The sequence below is a fragment of the Lycorma delicatula genome, chromosome 5, assembly GCF_047948215.1.
Source record: "Lycorma delicatula isolate Av1 chromosome 5, ASM4794821v1, whole genome shotgun sequence".
Lineage (NCBI taxonomy): Eukaryota > Metazoa > Arthropoda > Insecta > Hemiptera > Fulgoridae > Lycorma > Lycorma delicatula.
In genome coordinates, this window is record NC_134459.1 from 107,245,070 (window position 1) to 107,266,142 (window position 21,073).

General features: G+C 28.9%; 1 protein-coding gene across 3 annotated transcripts in view; it reads left to right on the forward strand.

Moving 5' to 3' along the window:
• Window positions 1–21,073, forward strand: part of LOC142325282 (RNA-binding protein 28) — a 52,722-nt gene that overhangs the window by 19,658 nt on the left and 11,991 nt on the right. For all 3 annotated transcript variants that reach the window (XM_075366828.1, XM_075366827.1, XM_075366829.1), the window contains exons 6-9: window positions 6,798–6,966; window positions 11,182–11,413; window positions 13,533–13,902; window positions 20,071–20,239. In XM_075366828.1, the coding sequence (XP_075222943.1) occupies window positions 6,798–6,966; window positions 11,182–11,413; window positions 13,533–13,902; window positions 20,071–20,239 (940 nt within the window). The remainder of the gene's footprint in view (window positions 1–6,797; window positions 6,967–11,181; window positions 11,414–13,532; window positions 13,903–20,070; window positions 20,240–21,073) is intronic.

A 21,073-nucleotide genomic window follows, 5' to 3' on the forward strand; every position in this document is an offset into this window, starting at 1 on the left:
TTATTAATGTTAATATTAGTTAAATAAAAGCTTTTTTAAAAAATAATTTTTTTTATGTAATCAAATATATTTTTGTAATTTTTTTGTATTTTTTATTATTTCTATAATCTGTTTTTCCTAACTAAATTACTTGTAAAAAAATTATGTTTACAGGGTAATAATAAATTGTTCAAGATGAAAGATTGCTATAGCAGTCGCCATGAAAGATAGCACTTGTGTTTAAACCATTGTATCTCTGTTTAAAAAAAAAATCTCAGTAAAAATGAAGATATTGTCAGAAACTGCAATTATTTTTATGCTAACTGGATTTGGCCAACTGGAATTCTCTAATTTGTTTGAAAATTAGGAGAGTTAAAAGCAAAAAATTCAGATTGTTTGAATATTTTGAATTGCTACAAAATCAAAATCAAAAAATCAGAATCAAAAATTTAGGAGATAGATTAAACTATTGTTTCTCAATAATTATCATTAAGATTTAGCCCAGAACTACTATTATTTAAGCATGCAGAGCTTTTTTACAAGGCAACCTTAACATTCATTTCCATGAATATTTAAGGGGGAAAAAATTGTAATCTTTGAAACAATTTGAATAAGATGACAGTATTTTGAAAATAAAGCATTTAATTGAGGTGGGAAAGGTATGAAATGATCATTCAGAAAGTACATTTGCAACTAATAATTGAACATGCATCCTGTTTGTTGCTACACAGACCAGCGACATGCCAGCATGGTTTAATATTGCCTTTTATACAGTTTTATCAGATTATTTTATAATTTGTTAATATTATAAATTATATTTTTTGTAAATTCTATTATTATTACTACGTTGGTGTTGTTATTTTCATACATTTTTATTTTTACAACTATTCACAATATTTCTATCAAAAACTCAGCTGTATAAAAGGAATAACAGATTACAAAAAGCCATTAAAATCATATCAGTAAACATTATACAGTTTATTGTAACACTGAAATTTAAAAACTGTGTAACTGCTTACACATCATTTATTTTGAATCATCATTTAAATCTGAATAAATAAAGTTAAACCGCAGTTTAAAATCAGATAAAAATTTGTAAAAATTGTTTGTAATGATTACTTACAGTACTCAATCTGGAAGTGTTCTGCCAAGGTTTCATCGTCATCCTCATTGTTGTCTGAAATATCAAAATCATTCTTCTCTGAGTGATTTCCTGAAGATTTGTGATGAATTTTTCTGTTACATTATCTTATATGACTTGATTGTGGAAATTCTCTTTGATATTTTTTTCTATATGTGAAACACATTTTTACCAGTTCTTGCCATAACAATTTTCTAATTCCTCATTAATTAATTTTCTGTACATCTGTTAACTTGAAAGTTCGATTTTGCAACTGTTATTTTTACTTGCACCCATATAAACTCTTATCAGATCATATTGACAGTAATATGGTGGTAGGTGAATAAAAGAATGTCTTTTCTTGTTGGCTATAACATCAATTTGATACAGTTTATATTAATTCTTATATGGAAGTATTTTTTGCAACAACTCTTGTTTAGTTTCACTATCTTTGCAAGCAACTGCTTTTTCTTGAAGCCACTGTTAGATTTCAGCTTTCGTCCAGCTGTTGGTTGGAACTTTATTCACTGCAACAGAGTAATAATTTGTGTTACCCATTATTATTATGATGCTCCCTTCTTGTAAGTAATTCAAAAAGTCATTTGTAAACCAGTTTTTGAAACTGTCACTTTTCATTTTTGAATGATAATCTGAACTCACTTTTGATTTACTGCGGAAAACCAGTTTACTTTCTTTAATGAACGCTGTTTAGCTGAACCTGCATGACACACTAAATGACTGCCTTTTCTGATGGGTATTTTAGTCCCTCCATTTTTCTTTGAATCTTGCCTTAGTATTTATGAGAATGATTTTCATTAACCCTCATCTCATCTGTGTAAAATATGGTTTATTATCACCTGACCCTTTTTATTTGTGAAATGTCTTTAAAAATTCAATTCTTTGTAATGCAATATCAGGTTTTTCCATCAAGAAATGTTGATCATCTGTTATCTTTTTATAACAGAAACCAATTTTTTTTTTCAAATACAATGAATGATCGTAGATGATAAGATTTAATCCAGTTTTTCACATATTTCCTCTCTGAGCTTCTTAACTGTAAGGATTTCATTCCGATTGTAGTATTGATATATTATTATTGTGTGCCCTACATGACAGTTGAAATCATTCAGTGAGATTTGCATTTCATGCCATATTTTTCCCTGGCATTTCAAACTGAATGTAATTGTTGTTACTATCACACTTCTTAACTGACCTTCATATTCTTTATACCGACTCTGACTAATGCTGCATGCTTCGGCAGCGAGCTCTAGAACTTTATCAAAGTTAATTGTGCAACGGAATTCAAAGTCAAATAGCTTTTGAAAATAGCTTATATATGTTGTGGATTATATTTCTCGAACCACTTAATTGTATGGCCATGTTGGCTGGAAAACAAAGGTTTTTCCATCTTGTTCATATTACACTTAAGATAGTTGCAGATAAGTTAAAAAAATAAAAAAAATTTAACTTTATAAACTTATTAAAAAACCTGATAAAAAACATAAATTACCATACTATTCTAAACTCTCTTTGACTTAACGCTAAATAACTAAAATTCCTGTTAAATAAACTTGCTAAGAAAACATGAACTGAACATATGGAAATCAAAAATCCAATTAATTTATTAAATATCACAACTGAAGATTTAATGAATCCATCAGATTGAAGACTGGCATTGCTATTAATTTATATTACTATACAAAGTAAGAACATATACATATATAAACAATAACATGAGTTCTGGAAGTTACGAGTCATCCTACTATAATGTTATCTGCTATTGTACAACAATCTCTTATCCATGGACAGGGGTATTAATTTAATTCTATTAGGCCTACATCAGTTTTTAAATAATAATTAATTTAAAAAAACAATAGTTAAAAATAACTTTGTTTTTTAACAATTTCATTATTTTTATTAGTTATTTATTTGTTTTATAAACCTAAAGTAAGGCCCCTTTTTTATTTCATGCATGACTTGAAATGTGCAGTATAATATGATTAATTAACATAAATACTGATTAACAACATTAATGGTGTGAAGGATTCATGAATAGAACACGAACAGAAGGTTAGTTTGAGACTGAGTTTGAGAATAGTTGTTGAGACTGTACCACTCACTGAGACGGCTTCTTCAGTCCATCATATATTGCCAGATTTTTAAACTGATTTTTACGATCCTGTAAATGGTCTTCACCATAAAACGCAAATTTTTATTGATTTAAACTGAACAAATAAGAATTCTATAAAATTAATGCCCGATGTTAGTGGAAATTTCTTTTTTCTTGATCTAATGTTAACCGAAGTATGTTAGTTTAACTTGAAAAAACCTGTACACTTAAATAATAATAGCTTTGGGCTAAACCCAATAAATAACTGTAATTATTGAGAAACAGTCGTTTAATCTACTTCTAAAAGTAGAAAATTTCTAATTTGATCAGTTTGGATTTTATAGTATTTCAAAGTTGGCGTTCTCAAAAAAGTGCAAAAAATTAAGAATTTTCCATTCATTTTCAAATTTTCATGTGTTTCACGCTTCTAATTTTCAAACAAATGATAGTAACTAAAATCAGCTAAATCCAGTTAGTGTAAAATTAATTGCAGTTTCCAACAATACCTTTATTTTTATTGTGGGATTTTTTTTTACGTATTTGTTCATCGATTTTTGTGGTACTATAATAATTATGATAAATATATGCAGTCATTTCTAGTGATTGTATTTCACCTCCTTCAATGTGCTTAGGCACTGTATGATGTTACAAGCAGTGTACTATTGATATGTATTGTGTTATTTATTTTATTGATATGTTATTTATTTACTACATATGAATATATATTTTGTAATATATATTTATTCTCAATTTAATTTCTTTATGTTAACCATTTGAGGACCTTTGATTTGGAGATTGTTAAAAAAATTCACATGCTTATATTATTGTTGGTAAAAAAAACTCTTCCTTATGGTGACTATTTGTAAGCTTGTGCTAAAAAATTTATGAAATTTTTTATGATTAATATTTTTTAGCCGTTTTTTTTTTAAACTAGGAAAATCAATGCACTGACAACTAGAGAAATTTTTTTTGTGGTAATATCTAATTAAAAAATTTTTCTAAAGATTAGACCCCAAAAAAAGAAATTAAAAAAACAAAAATGAGTTTGAAGTCACTTAACTCAAAATCAAGAAACAGTTTTAGCATGGAAATCAGGATTATAAGAATTATTGTCCATTTTTGTGTTAAACCTGAAAATTTCATGATTTTTTGCAAGAAATCGATGACTTTAGTTAAATATGTAAAATTATGTTTTTTAGAACTGTCAGTACACAAATCACTATCAGATTGAATATTCTTACGTTCCTGTAAGAATTTTGTAAGAAGCAGTGTATTTGAATCAGTTTTGAAATACACTGCTTATTTTGCCTATTATAGCTACTTGCTAATAAATATTGTCGGAAAAAAGAAAAGAAAACACCAAGATGAAATAAGTATATTATGATCTGAATGTTACAAACAACTAAAAACAATTATAAACGTACAATGTGCTTGGCTGACCTACGTACTATGCAACACACCAATAAAAACAGAATTGTAAAAAAATTAAATAAATAAATTTAAAGCATTCCTTTTCACTCCGACTGAACTATGATTTCACAGCCAGCTCAAAACAATAACAAACAAACAACATTTACGTATTATGCAATAAACACAATTAAATATTCTCTAAAAGTAAAAACATGAACAGTTGTTAAGTTCAAAATAATGATTATTTTTTGTTACCATCTGAATATCAATTGCGATGTCACATGCGACTTTAAACAATAACAAACATAACCCCTATCAAGTGAACTGCCATGTCTGCTATGAAAACCAAACATGTCACCAGTACAAACATCGTTTTGAAACTGATAAAATTTCGTCAAATTGTCTTTCTCGTATAAACTGAAATTGATGAAAATTTGCCAGTTGGTGTTTTTAGCATAAAACTGAACCTAATGAAAAATCATCAAGTGGTCTTCAAAGGGTTAATGAATAAAATGTTGTTAAATTAAAAGCATATTAACTACAAAAGGAATTCAAATTTTTGTTTGTTAACATAAAATAATCATTACATAAAAATAACTGTATGTTACAGTTAGAATAAGAAATAAAATATTTTTCTGAATTACCTTGTCTGTTTGTATTTAGGTGAAGTGATAAAAAAATTGTTGTTTAGCCAAAATACGTATTTTTTTCTTTTTATATAAGCTGAGAACAAAAGGTCTGACCTTGGCTCATAAAAACAAAAATACTTACCTATTTAGTTCAAGACTAATCCCCCTCAAAGTAGGCTCCTTCTCATGTAACAAACTTATCGTGGCAGTGTTTCTATTGTTGGGAAGAAACAATGAGAAAATTTTTCAATCATTTTTAGTGATCACTATAAGTCCTCGTCACATTTCTTTTTATCTGTTCTCTGTCTTCAGATTTCTTTACTGCAAGCAAGCAGAATTTTAAGTTTATTATACATCACAACTTCTCCATTGATTCTTGGCAAAACAAGGGTTCGAACAACTTCAACAGGCACCTTACTCACCACACATGGCCGTTTGGAATTTTGACTCATTCGTAAACTTAAAATTGCTTAAAGGGAAGAGATTTGAAGATAGAGAGAGATGAGATTAAAAAAAGTGGGACAGATGACTTATGTTGCTGAAAAATGATTCCTGCAATGGAAAAATTATTGAGATAAGTGTGTTACATCAGTAGTGGTCTACTGTTGAACTAAATTTGTTAAATATTTTTGTTTTTATGAGCCAAGGTTGAATACATTTTGATCACACCTCATGTGAGTATAGTTGTGTGTATGTGTGCATGCATGCGTGCACACACACACATAATCTATACACAAAACTAAACAAATCTAAACAAAGTTATGGATGAACACACAACTCTGTTGCCTATTCTGGAATCAGTCAAACTGGTTGTTTTAGTTAATGGACAGCAGAGTTGCGTGTTCATTCATTACAAAGTTTCAGGATTATACAATAGTGATAGTTTAGGCAATTCTAAATTTTAAATTTTAAAAATAATTGATTTTGATGTAATTGTATAACTGAATAACTTTTAGCAATTATAGCTCTCAACTGTTATGAATTAAACAGTAATGAAAGTTATAAAATGAAACATAATTTTAAAAATTTATGTTTTTTTGGGGGGGGAATTATAAGAGTGCTACCACATGGAAAATTTATTTATACAACTAGATTTTTTCTATGGCTGTATTATAACATTTGAATTACACGGCTGGAACCTGTATCATATAACTTCATTATGAAACAGATTTTCATCGTGTGGAAGTTCAACCAATTAAAAGTTTTCTCTTTTCAACTGCTGACCAGTCAGAAGTGGGTATTGTTTAATATATCAGCTTTTTTTTTACTTTGATTTTAATCTGATTTAATTGTTAGCTAGCAGAGGTTAATATGGAAGTACGCTAGTAGGTAACTAAGTTTCTATTCTACACTGTTTATCCTTTTGTTAATTGTGTCAAATGCTGAGGAAGAACTGCCTTTAACGCAGGTCGACATGAAAAAGTGAAGGTAAGAGTGTTCTCTAATTCTGTACTTTGCAGAGGCTTTGTTACTTTCTTTTTTCTGCTTAATTATTTTCATTGTGCCGTAGATTATTCATTATCTCTAATTTATCATTTTATTTCAATAGACAACTGAAGAGAAATTACGGAGTCATTTCAGTACATATGGTGATGTTATTGATTTAAATTTGTTAAGAAGAGTTGACAATAAATTAGTTGGATGTGCATTTCTTGAATTTAATAATAGAAAGAGTGCTGTAAATGCAATTGTTGCAACTAGTGGAAAACCATTTTTAGGTAAATGATGGTACATGTTTTAAAATTAATAGATTAATTAATTATATATGTATTAGTATTGGGTTTTAATATAGAAATCTTATGTCTACTAAGGCAAAATTTATTGCAGTTCCCGAGTCTTAGCTTGGTGTTCTGCAATGGTTGAATTCACTGCATCAAATATTATGTATATTTTTGAAGATTAAATAAAAATAATTAGATAAAAGATTTTTTCAAGATTTTATGTAGTGTATGAAAGTAAACCTTTTTTTTTTCAAAGTTTCAGTAGGATTTTTTATCTCAAAAAACAGTTTTCAAAGGAAACTGATTTTTTCAAAGGAATGCTTATTGTTTATGTTTTTTGATTATTAATTGTAATTAATGACTTTTTCTTAAGAATTTGTACCAATAAAGAATATAATGGTATATATCTATTAGTCCCAGTGGCGAACTGAGTGAAACATTCACTTATGCAGCAGAGTTTCATATACAGTTCAATGGGCTTAACTTGCTGTTATGCAACAGTGTTTTCAGTTAAGTTAAGAAGATAACAAAATTAACTCCTCAACTTCTGTAGTAAGTATGTTACAGCCCACCAAGCTAGTTTAGTAGTTAACTTGTCATCGCAAATCAGCTAATTTCAAAATCAAGAGTTCTAAGGTTCAAATCCTAGTAAAGGTAAAGGTAAATCCTAGTAATCCTACACTTCATTTACATTCATTCATATTATCCTCATTCATCCTCTGAAGTAATACCTGAAGGTGGTTCTGGAGACTAAACAGAAGAAGAGAGAAAAGAGAAGTAAGTGTGTCATGACATTGGTTGGTTTGTGTGGTATTTCTCCTGCCACCACCCCATTTGGTCGCCCTAATGCATAAGACCGAATGTCTATGCCACAAACGGCTACTGAGCCTCGAAACAGTTTAGCGACCAGTGTCCTAACTATCTCCTAGAGTTAACCTAAAAGCATGAGTGGAATAAGCATGGTACCATACACCACTCGCTTGCGTGTCCCACCGCCCACTTGTTATATATCACTAAAATGGGTAGGCACATCGTCAACTACTAAAACATATATGATTATCAATAATTAAATTTATCTCGTCAAAGACAACAATTTGCTGCCACGACTAGGCCGCTGAATGCCAGTAAGTACCTGTCTACCATTAAAGCGCTTGGAGCCTTAATCTGGCTGGTAGCCAGTCATATCTCTCAGTTAGCTTTCTACAGCAGTGCGGTAGGAGTCTTTTCCCTTAGGTAAACTACTGATATTGGTTGAACAAAGCAACCGCATCAAGAAACTCCCACACAGTCCAACAATGCGGCTCTTGCCGCTTGTGAGTGGCCAATTTTTCCCTTGACCTCTAAGATCTAGAGAGGCCTGAGTTGTGGCCCCTACAAGAGCTAGGCAGTCGAACATCATGTGTTCATTCAACTGGACCTCCTCACAGATGCACAGCTCATTAGCTGCCAGGCGGAATCGAAACAAATATTGGTTTAAATTTACATGGTTGGAGAGCACTTGGGCTCCCGTTGCTCTTAAAGGCGAAGGAGAGGCATATCATCCCCCTAGATCCTGTATAAATCTATACAAGGACCTTCCTTTAGTCGTGGTGTGCCATTCTTGCTGTCATGTTTCCATCGCGAGGCTGTAAAGTCTCCTCTGCAGGCGGAGATTGGCAACTATTCAAAATTTAGAACTGATGCATTGAGATCACCGTTCCGCTCCGGTACAGGTCCGGCTCAAAACCATAACCCAAATACTTTGGCCCCCCTGCCTCTGCAATTTCCACATGGCCGCCCGAACTTTCACCACTAAATCGATTGGGAGAGCTTTTCTCAATTCAGTGGTAGCCTCATAGGAGGTTTTTTAAAAACAACCTCCTTGGGGGGTGGTTGGGCACTCCTTAAATTTTGAATAAGTGCTCGACTTATTTCCAACCTATGCGCCCAAACAGACGACGTGTAAGAGGTCATACTTTTGAAGACACCTCGGTACATCATGTACAAATGACGCCACTATGTCATGACGTGTTTACTATCCTTTAAATCGCTGTTGCTGTTAAAATATTTAAAAGGAAAGATATGTGCCTGTTAGTTTATCTACATCTGTTTCAGTCAGCACCCAAGAGATTGAGGAAATGTGTGTTAGAATTTGAGTTAGACTTCATCTCCCTCAGCTTTTATTGATTTAATTACATTGAAGTGATAGATATTTCATTAATCTTACTGCCATATGACTAACTGGAATAACCATTATATGCTGGAAAAAAGTGAGTTACTTCTCTCTTAAAAAAACATTTATTTTGCGAGAAAAGCTTTGTATTCAATTAATTATAGTGTTTACCATGTGGAATGAAGACATTGAATAAATACACTGTTACCGATAGAGATATATTAGGTATATTAATTTATTGCTTTACACAATCATCATAGTCTGTTTTATGGCTATGACATGTAAATTATCGGAGTTGAATAAGGTTACTAATGAGAATTATTTTCTCTGACATTAATGAAGTTCGTTATATGGTGAACATCTTGTGGTAAACATTTAAAAGTATTACTCAATAGGGATTAATATCACCTGAACCTCAATGTGGTTGTCTTGCAGTTATGCAACAATATATTTTTTCTAAAAATAAATCTATTTATTTTCTATAGAAGATGAGTTAATGAAGGTGAATGAGAACCATCCCATTTTTCTAATAAGCCTCCTTTTTTTTGTTTAGCCTCTGGAACTACCGTAAGGAATTGGTTCAGAGGATGATATGTATGAAAGTAAATGAAATTAATGTTGTACAGTCTCAGATCAACCATTCCTGAGATATGGTTAATTGAAACCCAACCATCAAAGAACACCAGAAACCACGATCTAGTATTTAAATCCGTATAAAAGTAACTGTCTTTACTAGGATCTGAACCTTAGAACTCTTTGACTTTGAAATCAGCTGATTTCACCCTGAAGTTGAATTAGACCACCTGCATTTGTAAATTAGGTTACAGCTTGTTGTAAGAAGATAGTAAATATAAAAATATGATAGAGTTCTGCTCATTTTCTTTTTTTTGTTAGTATTTTCTAATCCAGTTAATTCTATTCTGAAAAAATTTTTTTATATCTTCTAGCATGCTGCTAATTTAATGATATAATCATGCTCAACTGTTCTGAATGTGTCAGTGATTACTTAGCTGATGAATCATATTATGTTGAAGTCTCTTGGAACAAAAACAAAGAATAAGAAAAACTTTAGTTTGTGAGTAAATCATTTGTAACAGGAAGTCCTCAGTTTCTTATGAAATGTTGCTATTTATGATCTATTTTTATTATTTAACATTAGTTATTCTCTTGATAAATTGCAAAAAAAAAATTGTAATATAACTCTAATCATTCCTGATCACATAATTAAACTGTGATTCTTTTATCTTAAGCTGTATAGTCAAGTACATAAAAAAATTGGTTTCGTAATAAATTATGCTAAAACTAATTTTATTAATTTTGATTTAAGTAATAAAAATATTTATATTAATATTATAATTGAAAATAATAATATTTGTGAAACTGCATGATCTAAAACTCCTGACTTATCTTGAACTCCATCAAATTTAACTGAGAAAGTTAACATTATTATTCGTACCTTTAAATTAGCATCTGGACTATTATAATAACAAAAAATTAAAAATTAACACTTTTATGGTCTTAAAGCTTAATAAACTCAGTCTATTAGGTTTTCAATTCTATTTAAGGAATTGTCTTTCAACAATATCACAATTTTCAAAATAAAGAAATAAATTGTTGATTGAATTTTTGCTGTCAAATTTTGAGAATCTTGTAGACATATATATTGCTAAAATATTTTAAACGTCCCTTCAATTTATGTTTTAGAAGTAGCTAGAACTTTGACTTATTAAACAGCTGTTCAACATGTAAAAATGTAAAATCTGTTAATTATTAAAACAATCAATGTATACAATTACTATATTTGTTATGTGTTTGAAGCAACACAAACTAAAACTGTGCAAAAAGAAAACCATCATATAAAGAGAAAAATTATTTTAATGTTACCTCTTGACAAAAGTAAAAAGGAAAACTAAAATAACTCAATGTAAAAAAACAAAATAAAAAATGCATATTTTATGGTTAACAGACAGACCAGTGCATTTATGTTGTTGAAGGATGTTTGGAAGGCAAGCCCTAGTGAAATCGTTTGAGCATCAGTTATATTTTATTCTTGCTTTTAGGTCGTACAATTGTGGTTGATTGGGCCATACCAGTGAAAGATTTCAAAAAGGTTAATGAATCATCATCAGGAAATGCAAAAGAAAACGATACAAATGAAGAAGATGGTGATATAAAAATTAAAGAAGAAATCCTAAGTGACGATAAAGATGGAGATTCATCATCTGATAAAGAGGAATCAGTTGCAAACAAAATTAATCAAAGTAATGACACTAAGGAAGAAGAAATTTCAAGGTAGAACTTTCCACTTATTTTATGTGATGCATGGAAAAATTTTTTTCTTTATTTCTAAATTTATTTTTAAAAATTAGTTATTTTTTATCATAATGTAAAAAATTTGGTTAAATATTGTTAATTTTAATACCATTCATAAATTTTATCTATTTAAAATATATTATATTTTTTAAGATGACAGCTTCATCTTTTTAAATAGATGGGAATTACATAGAACAACTCGGGAAATAGGATCCTGGAAATTGAAGGGAGTAAAATGAGGATTTAAATTATGGTTGAAGCTGTATTTAGTAAATCAGTTTTGTAGATTGCTGAAGTATTACAGTTTTAGATACAATTTCTCTGCATGCTGCTGGCATTCATTGTGAGTAATAATAACCCAGCATTCAGTGTAACTAAAATTAAAAAAAAAAAAAACACCCGTAGAAAGTTATATTTTGTTGTTTTCTTTATAAATAATAATTAGAAGAAATTACTCTTTTTCTTTTTGTTAGTTATTTTTTATGTGAGAAAACTATCTGTTCAAATAACAGCCACTAAGTAATTTTTTTTGAGCTATCTTGTGTTGCTGTTAGTTACTGTGCCTGCTTTCTAAGAGTTTCTATTTCCTCGATCCACCAATATGCATGTTTATTTTTCCTTTTAGGGATCAGTACACCGGATTTTTCACACTTATCTTGAACTATCGATATCAACTCTGTTGAAGATATGAACCCAGTCATTCTCGCCTGTATTTTTCAACTGAATTGGATACATCTTTTTTTTGGAGTCCATCATCCTTAGTAAAGTGGGACTGCCAACACTTGTCCTAGTTTCATAAACTATTTGTAGATGATCTGGAAGACTCCCAGTTTTTAGAATTGACCAGTTCACATAATCATTAACTCTCCATAGGCACAAAGGCAAGGTCAATCACGGAGTGGGAAGACCCTCTCTGGAAGGTCACCCCATTGCCATTAATACACACCAACCTCAGCAAATTTACCCTTTCGTTAAGGTATTGACCACATATGCTATTTAGTTCATCGGAAAATTCAGGACTTTTAGAATTAAAATCCCGAGCAATTAATATATACTTCACCCGATATTGAGTAATTTTGTCAGTAAGTTCATCCAGGAAGTTAATAAACTCAGCGATATCAGTATTGAGGGATTGAGCATAATGAGAATATCTTAATATATTTGAACATTATTCGTCCTTTTGCATGACTCGATATAAATTATATGGGATTTAAAGTAATTCCAAAGTATCATCAGTCCTCTATATCTTTCTTCTGTAGGCTTTGTAATGCCAAGAAAACCATAAAGCTTATTGCCTTTATCATTGCAAACCTATAGTCAGTATTGTATTCTAACAACTTTATGTAATCACTCTCTAAGAATTACTTGTTAGTAATTGTTTGGATAAAATGGATTATAAAGCATTATCAAGAATAATTGCTGATGTATGTTATAAATTCAAGATAATTTTTTTTTTATAACAACTTATAATTACTTGAATTATATTATTGCAATAATCTTCTTTAGTATTCAATTTAAACATGAGGAACATTTTATTAATAAGCCCCTTTATCCTAACCACCATGTGCTGTAATTAATCTTGGTCATTTCAATATTGATTTTTTTATTCCCTTTTTTGTTGTTTTTAGTATCAATCCAGAATATAAGAGTTGCATAGATATGATGTGAATATTTCTCACTTATTATCCATCCTTTTTTTGATACTTATATAATTTATCAAAATTCTAATTTGCTTTTTAATGATATTCTATTAACAATTTTTTATTATATATATATCATGTTAAATATTTTTACAGTAGGTCTGAAATTTTAATTTATAATTCAATTCTTGTTAATGGACAAGGCAGGTGTGGGTATTAAAATGTTGAAAAAACTTTTTAATTTTGCTTTTATTCTGGTTTGTCAATTTGTCTTTAGCTTTCTGGAAAATATCCATATGAAAGTTTTGAATTTTTTAAAAAATAAAAGCCTTTGACCGAACTGTTTAATTCATATTGAATTTTGGGGCCTTTTATTCTTAGTCAACTCTATTTCCATTTATCTATGCTATATTCATTAATTAAAATTATTTTTATAAGTAAATTTTTTCATGTTTTAGTGAAATTGACGATAATGATGATGAAAATGAGGAAACGGATGAAAATGAGGAAATGGATGCTTCTAGTGATGTTGAGACTAATTCTAGTGATGATAATGAAGAAGATGAATATGAAAGTGATGTTAATAAAAATGAGAAGAAGCGAAAACTAGATGAATTGTCAGAACCTGTAGATGATAAAAAAAAACCACGTTATGAGTCGCATGATGTAAGTGAGGGTCGAACAGTTTTCATTAAAAATGTTCCATTCACAGCAACAAATGAAGATCTGAAGGAATGTGTAAAGCAGTTTGGGCCTCTATTTTATGCTCTTATATGTATTGATCCAATTACTGAACATTCCAGAGGTACAGCTTTTGTTAAATTCCAGGTAAGTTAGATATATATATATATATATATATATATTTATGGTTCATTAGTATATTTAGTGAAAAAAAGTACACAAATACTGGTGTTACAGTGGTCATGAGACTATAAGAGGATTGTCATTAGTTAAAATAAAAAGGCTTATGCAAATTACTTTATGCTAATTAATAATTATTCAGAAATATATAAAAAAATTTAAGTTGGGATAATTATACCAAACTTTAGTTTATCTTAATGAACTATGATTATTTTTAATATTATTACCACATTAATAATACATGCAAGTTATAATATTCAAGGTAGTTGATCTTTGGTTCAAAGTATGGATTTCAGTATGCAAGTCATGTTGAATTACTGTATTTTACAGTTTATTTGTTAGTGTCGATATTGTTAACCAATAAAATTCTAAGTTTGGATTATTTAAACATTAGTTTTTATATATGGAAATGAAACTTTGCTTGATAGATATAGGATTATCTATTGATATATATATTATTATATATGATTTCAATGAGAATGAAATAGGTGCCATTTTTGTCTTGGATTAGTGTGATCATTATGTTAATTAAATTCTTTTAATGTTTGCAAGCTATTGTTTTTTAAAACACGATTTATGACTTTTTATGATGGCTTGTTTATGTTCCCTGTGTGTACTGATTGTTCTTCACTGCTGTACAACTAAGTACATCAACTTAGTGTATTTCCCACACCTCTTTAATTTTTCATTCAACAAATTTGAAAAAAAGTGCAGCGGATTAGAAGGTTTTTATAAAATAGTATGTTTTATTAAATAATATTGAAGTGGCTGATTGGTAATTTTAATCAAAGATTATGTCAGAACTGTGGCAAAAGTTTTTATTTGTATAATGTCACTATTTTCCTAAAAAAACAACCAATCATTTATTTTTTTAATCGGTGTTCGAGGTATATAAATTATTTTCAGATATGTTGATAATTTGATGAAAAAATACATGCATCTTTCATGTAATACTGTGTAATTTCAATATTTATTTTTTTTCAGTAATTTATTTCTAATGTGATATTTATAAGTATTATTAGAAGGATTTTAGAGTAGACAATTTAGTGATTAATTTGGTGTAACTTCATCTGTTTTTTATGTGGATGATTTTTTTGGAGTTATAAAATATGTTTAAATAAATGGAAAGGTAACTTGCATAAATATGTTTATGAGTGACAAAAACACATTTACACTGTAACTGTGCATTTTTTATTTGCAGTAAAATGTACTTTTTCATCAAATTATTAGAATGTTGGAAAAAATTGTTAAATCAAGAAGTTCATTAGAACTTCGCCTGTTAAGAGTCCGTAGAACTGGACGGCACGGCAAAGTCAATGAACTACGTTTACAGTTCTAAACATGACCTAACCTAAAAGTGAAATGAAAATCGGTAAAAAAATAAAAATGTAAGCATGAAAACATTATATTTCAGTTCAGTTAGATTTGTAATAAAGAATACTTTCCAAAAATATCTCAAATTTTGTTAGATAACATTTTTTTCTTTCATTTGATGAACCGCGGGACTCAAATATGTCACTTTTTCCTCAAAAATGTGAGTTTACGAATTGCGCTGCTAGGTAGCAGTAGTTGATAGTACTAGGTAGCATACAAAAACTTGATAATGTACTTGAAACAATAAAATTTAAAAGAAAATAAACTAAAGCTTGTTTTAATAGTGATGCTCTTATGTAAGTGAAAGTACTGAAGATGAAACAATTTTTTTAATTCCCATCACTTCATTAAAAAAATAAAAATAAAAGTATTAGTTTACAAGAGCTAGTAATAAAACACAAAAAAAAACTTGAACAGTAACGAAAATGTTGCAAATGTGACAACAAATATTTGTTATATAAAACAGAAATAAATTCGATTAGTAAAATTGTTATTCTACAATAAGTACTATTTGAACTAATTGATGGAAAAATAAAGAAAAGTTCATTTAATAAGAATATAAAAAGTGTGTCCACGGATACTTTTTTCACCTTTTCTTTTTCCTGTTTAGCCTCCGGTAACTACCGTTTAGATAATTCTTCAGAGGATGATATGTATGAGTGTAAATGAAGTGTAGTCTTGTACATTCTCAGTTCGACCATTCCTGAGATGTGTGGTTAATTAAAACCCAACCACCAAAGAACACCGGTATCCACGATCTAGTATTCAAATCCGTGTAAAAATAACTGGCTTTACTAGGACTTGAACACTGGAACTCTCGACTTCCAAATCAGCTGATTTGGGAAGACGTGTTCACCACTAGACCAACCCGGTGGGTGTGTCCACGGATACTATAAAAATCGAGGGTTACACTTACAAAGTAATAAGTACAAATATTACATCATAGATCTTTGATTTGTGAAGGTCATTATATTAGTTTTATTAAAACAGGAAAAATATGGTATGAAGTGAATGATATGACCATCAACAAAAATAATTGGCTGAGAAGTTCAAAAAAATGTATATTTGTTTATTCTAGAAGGACAGTAAATTTTAATAATATCCATAAGATAACAATCAGTAATTCATAAAAAAAATAAAAGAATAATCCAACTTAATATAGTGATATACAAAAAAATTACAGTGAAATTGTAAACCATGTGGTAAGAGTCTTGCAGATATCGTTTCTTCTGCTCAAAAAAACAAAAATTTCTGTAATATAAATAAAACTGTTTTTAACATAATGATACTGATTTAAAAAAAAATATAAGACACTATATTTCTATTATCAAAATCTGTTATTAATTTAGATTTATGCTTAAAAAAAATATATATATGTTAAATATATGTAATAGACAGTAGATATTCAATAATAGATAAAACAATGTTTGCGTTCCATACAATAAGCAAAAGATAGAAAAATTTGTTACAAAACTCTTACCGGCTTGATTTCACTTTTATGTAATACTTATCACATTTACAGAAATAATACAATTCTTATGATTATTCGTTGTTTAATAAATGAAATCAGGCTGGTAAGAGTTTTCTAACATTTTTTTCTATTTTTTACTTATTATATGGATTGCTTAAACATTGTTTATTGTCTGTTATTGTATATATGTTGTCTATCATATATTTAACATATATATATTTTTTTAAACAAAATTATAAATTAATAATAGATTTCGATAATAGAAATGTAAGTGTCTTACCTTTTTTATTATCAGTATCACTTTTTTAAAAACTGGTGTATTTGTATTACAGAAATTTTTGTGTTTTGAACAGAGGAAATGATATCTGTGAGACTCTTACTATATGGTTTACAATTTCATTGTAATCTTTTCGGATACCTCAAGTACTGATTAAGTAAATAAATTATTGGTTGATTATGTTGGAAAATTATTATATGTTACTGACCAGAAATAAATAATAGATAATAGTGTACTGATTACACTAATATGGGAAATGCCCGCTTGGAATACTATAATAATATTTAATTTGCTTACTAAGAAAAAATAAAAAGAGGAATTTAATTAATTAAAACATAGGGTGGCTTCTTTGGTTAAGTAAGGTGTAACTTTTATCTAATTGAATTTTTTTAAAAAATAAGAACATCTAATATTATTTTATATAACTGTGATGCAATCTGTATCTACAGAAAGTGTTATTTATTTAATCAAAATAAATATATATTTATTATACTTATCAGTTAATAAATAGTTTAACAAATTTCATTGTAGCAACTGAATATATTACGGTTAAAATTAACTGCTAGTAGGGTGCAGTGTAATTTAATTAATTATTAACATTGAATGGGTCAGCTTCTGTGGCGCAAGTGGTAGCATCTCAGCCTTTCGCCTGAAGGTCCCAGGTTCGAATCCCAGTCACGCATGACATTTTCACACACGCTAAAATCATTTATCTCATCCTCTGAAGCAATACTTAACTGTGGATCCGGAGGTTAAAAAAAAATTGATTTGAGAAATTTAGACTATAAATATATTTACAGAGATAATTAAAAAATAAAAAAAATAATTAATTACAGTACTTAAGAAGATTTCCTTAAAAAATTATTTAATGCTGAATTATTTAAAAATTCATCGTTAAGCTAATAGGTGTATTAGTAATCATAATTGTAACAATTATGTAATAATCATAATATATTACATTTATTTCAAAATTACTGAAGATCATTGATTAATCATTGATCATTAATTATACTTAGGAATTAATTATACATTTAATTCTAGGCAATACTTTTGATAAATTATGTTTAATAAACACATCAGTCTGTATAATAATGATTCAATGGTTAGTATTATTATACTAACCATTGAATCATTATTGAATCATCATTGAACCCTATTGGGTTCAATGAATCCTATCCATAATTATAGAGGGATGGTTCAGTACCTCCCATCAAAACTTTTACCATTGTTCTGTGTTTTGAGTAGCGTGAGATGTTTGAGTTTATCATACAGCATCTTTTAATTTGTATTGAGTTTTTAAAAAATTACGTTGAATGATTTAGTTAAATCCTTACAATTATAAATAGTTAAAGAATTAAAACCAGACAATCAAGTAAATGAGAAAAAATTATAAGTATGAATGATGGCAAAAATAAATGAGGATGAAGATCTCATTCACAACCTGTGTATGTCTAATGAAGCCTACTTTCACTTATCATTGTTTTAATAAACTGTTGGAATGAGATCTAATGAGGATAATTAGTAAACAGGTACAGTTATATGCAGTAAGTCTGTTATTTAGAATTACAGACCTTTATTCGGTAGCTTTCTTATGAAATCTACCTATTGTAATGGGTACCATGATTTAACTTCTGGAAAATTTTGATATATCTTCACGTTTCACATCCCTCAGACCCCAAAACCACTGTCAGTTCAAAAGTTTATATATATATTTCATTTTAATATATTTCATTTTCTTGTGGACATGATAACTGCCATAATTTTGCACCTATCACTTTCAAATTGTTTCATAAAACATAATGGCTGAAAATTTCGGTCGAGTTCGTTAATGAGCAAAATCGAACCATGGGGGTGAAATGGGGAGGCTTTTTCGAAAAAACAAATTATTGCTATAACTTTCTTATTAAGTAAAATATTGAATTTGTTTAAAGTTTCTACTATTCTTTGGATTAGGGCCTAAAACTTATCTAAGTAAAGTTTTTTGATATCACCAACCATTTGCCTAGGGGGTGGAAAGAATGGGGTTTTGAAGACAAAAAAATATATCATACCTCCCTTTATAGCCACAGTATTGAATCGGTTTAAAGTGGTCATTCAAAGTGGTCAAGTGGTTAAAGTGGTCTTCTAAACATTACCTAAAACTTTTGTATGTAAAGATTTTTGATATGACCAACCCTTACGGCATGGGATGACCAAAATGTTGCTGGAATTGTAAGGAGACTTATCGTACATGTGAAACTTATTTCACATGCAACCATTGTCTTATTGGGTAAATTTGAAGTTTTTCTTAACTTTGAGATGGAAATCTTTTTTATCCCCTACTTAGCACAGGTGAAATCTATCTCCGCCTTCCAGCATGCCAAAAGGGATTTTTTTTTTAATGATGAAGAAAGGTTATTATTTTATTTCATTATTATTTTTGTATCCATTTATGTCACCATGCTGTAAACTTTTTTTTGTAAACTAGAAAAATCTGAAAGTGAATGAAAACAAGATGGATCAACATCATTCTTAATAAATCAGTAGCAGCTATTTACTGAATATATTCGACATTTTATTAGACTTGAAGATCCACTGATTTTACAATGTGTGACTTTTTTATGGGAGTCACCTAAAAAAGTTAAATGCACTTCAGTCAACTTCTTAATAAGGATCTAAAAGTAAGATTATAAAATTGGCAAGCTGTCTAATAAGATGTTACGCTAAGATATGTTCCTAAGAGAGTGCAGAAATTTCAAAGCAGGGATGGTCAACAAGATGGCATTTTCAATTTATAAATATATGTAATTGATTAGAGTGTGTATTTTTTATTAGTAAATTATATTAATAATTTTTTTAATGTATAATTTAATTTTAAAATATCCAATTTATCCTAAATACCAGTATAACACATATTTATATTTATATTATGCTTTGAATGATTTTTTAAATAATTACTAACATTGATAGTTTATAAAATTTGTAATCAGTGTCAACAACTGCCTTGTTTAATATTATTTTTGTGTATTTTTAGAATAAAGAAGATGCTGAAAAGTGTTTAGCAGCTGGTACAAGTTTCACTTTAAATGGCACCATTCTTGATCCACATCCAGCTATTGACAGAGATAAAGTCAAAGAAATGAAATTAAAAAGGAATGATAAAAATAAAGACTCAAGAAATCTTTATCTTTTAAAAGAAGGAGGTTAGATTTTGCATTATTTTTATTTTTATTTTTTTGTTGCAAGTATCTTTATTTAAAATTTGTTAACTGTTCTTTTAAGTATTATTTTCCTTTTAGATATTTTCCTAATATATCTTGTCTTTAAAAAATTAAATTGTTAACAATGCAATTTTGTGTAAATAGGATCTTCTGGTTATCCCAGTCTAATTAACTCAACAAAATAGTTTTTTAAGAATAAATTGGTTTTTGTAACTATATTTTCCAATAAATATCTTTGCCAAAAAAAATTAAGAATCCTTTATAGATGCAGTGACTTCAGAAAAGGTTTTAATAATAAATAATTTTCTTTAGTTGTGGTCAAAAAATGGAAATATTTTCTGTATATTTTTATATTTGTCACAAAAATTTTTCGTTTAATGTTTTCAGTCGTTAAATTCTCATAAAATATTTGATAAACAAAAGTTGATGCTATTAGAAGAACACATCATTTTAACATTATAATTGTTTGTAGTAAATGTGTTTAGAATAGAATAGGAATTTCTTTTCCTGGGCGCAGAACGAGGTGTCGTTATCAGCGCCCGTACCCAAAATTACTATAATAAATTATTATTATAAAAACATACTGTATTAATTAAATTTTTGAATCAAGATGTAGAGCCTTAAGAAAGGACATTAGACAATATTGATACATTGTTGCCTAGAATACTTTATATGTTACCCGTAGTTTAAATTTCTGACACAATGCCTCATGATAGACACAGTTCACAGGTATGTGGTATATTGTCAGTTGGTAATCATAGTGAACACAAACTGGTACATCAGTCTGAGTTATCAGATATCCAAGTTTGAGCCTAG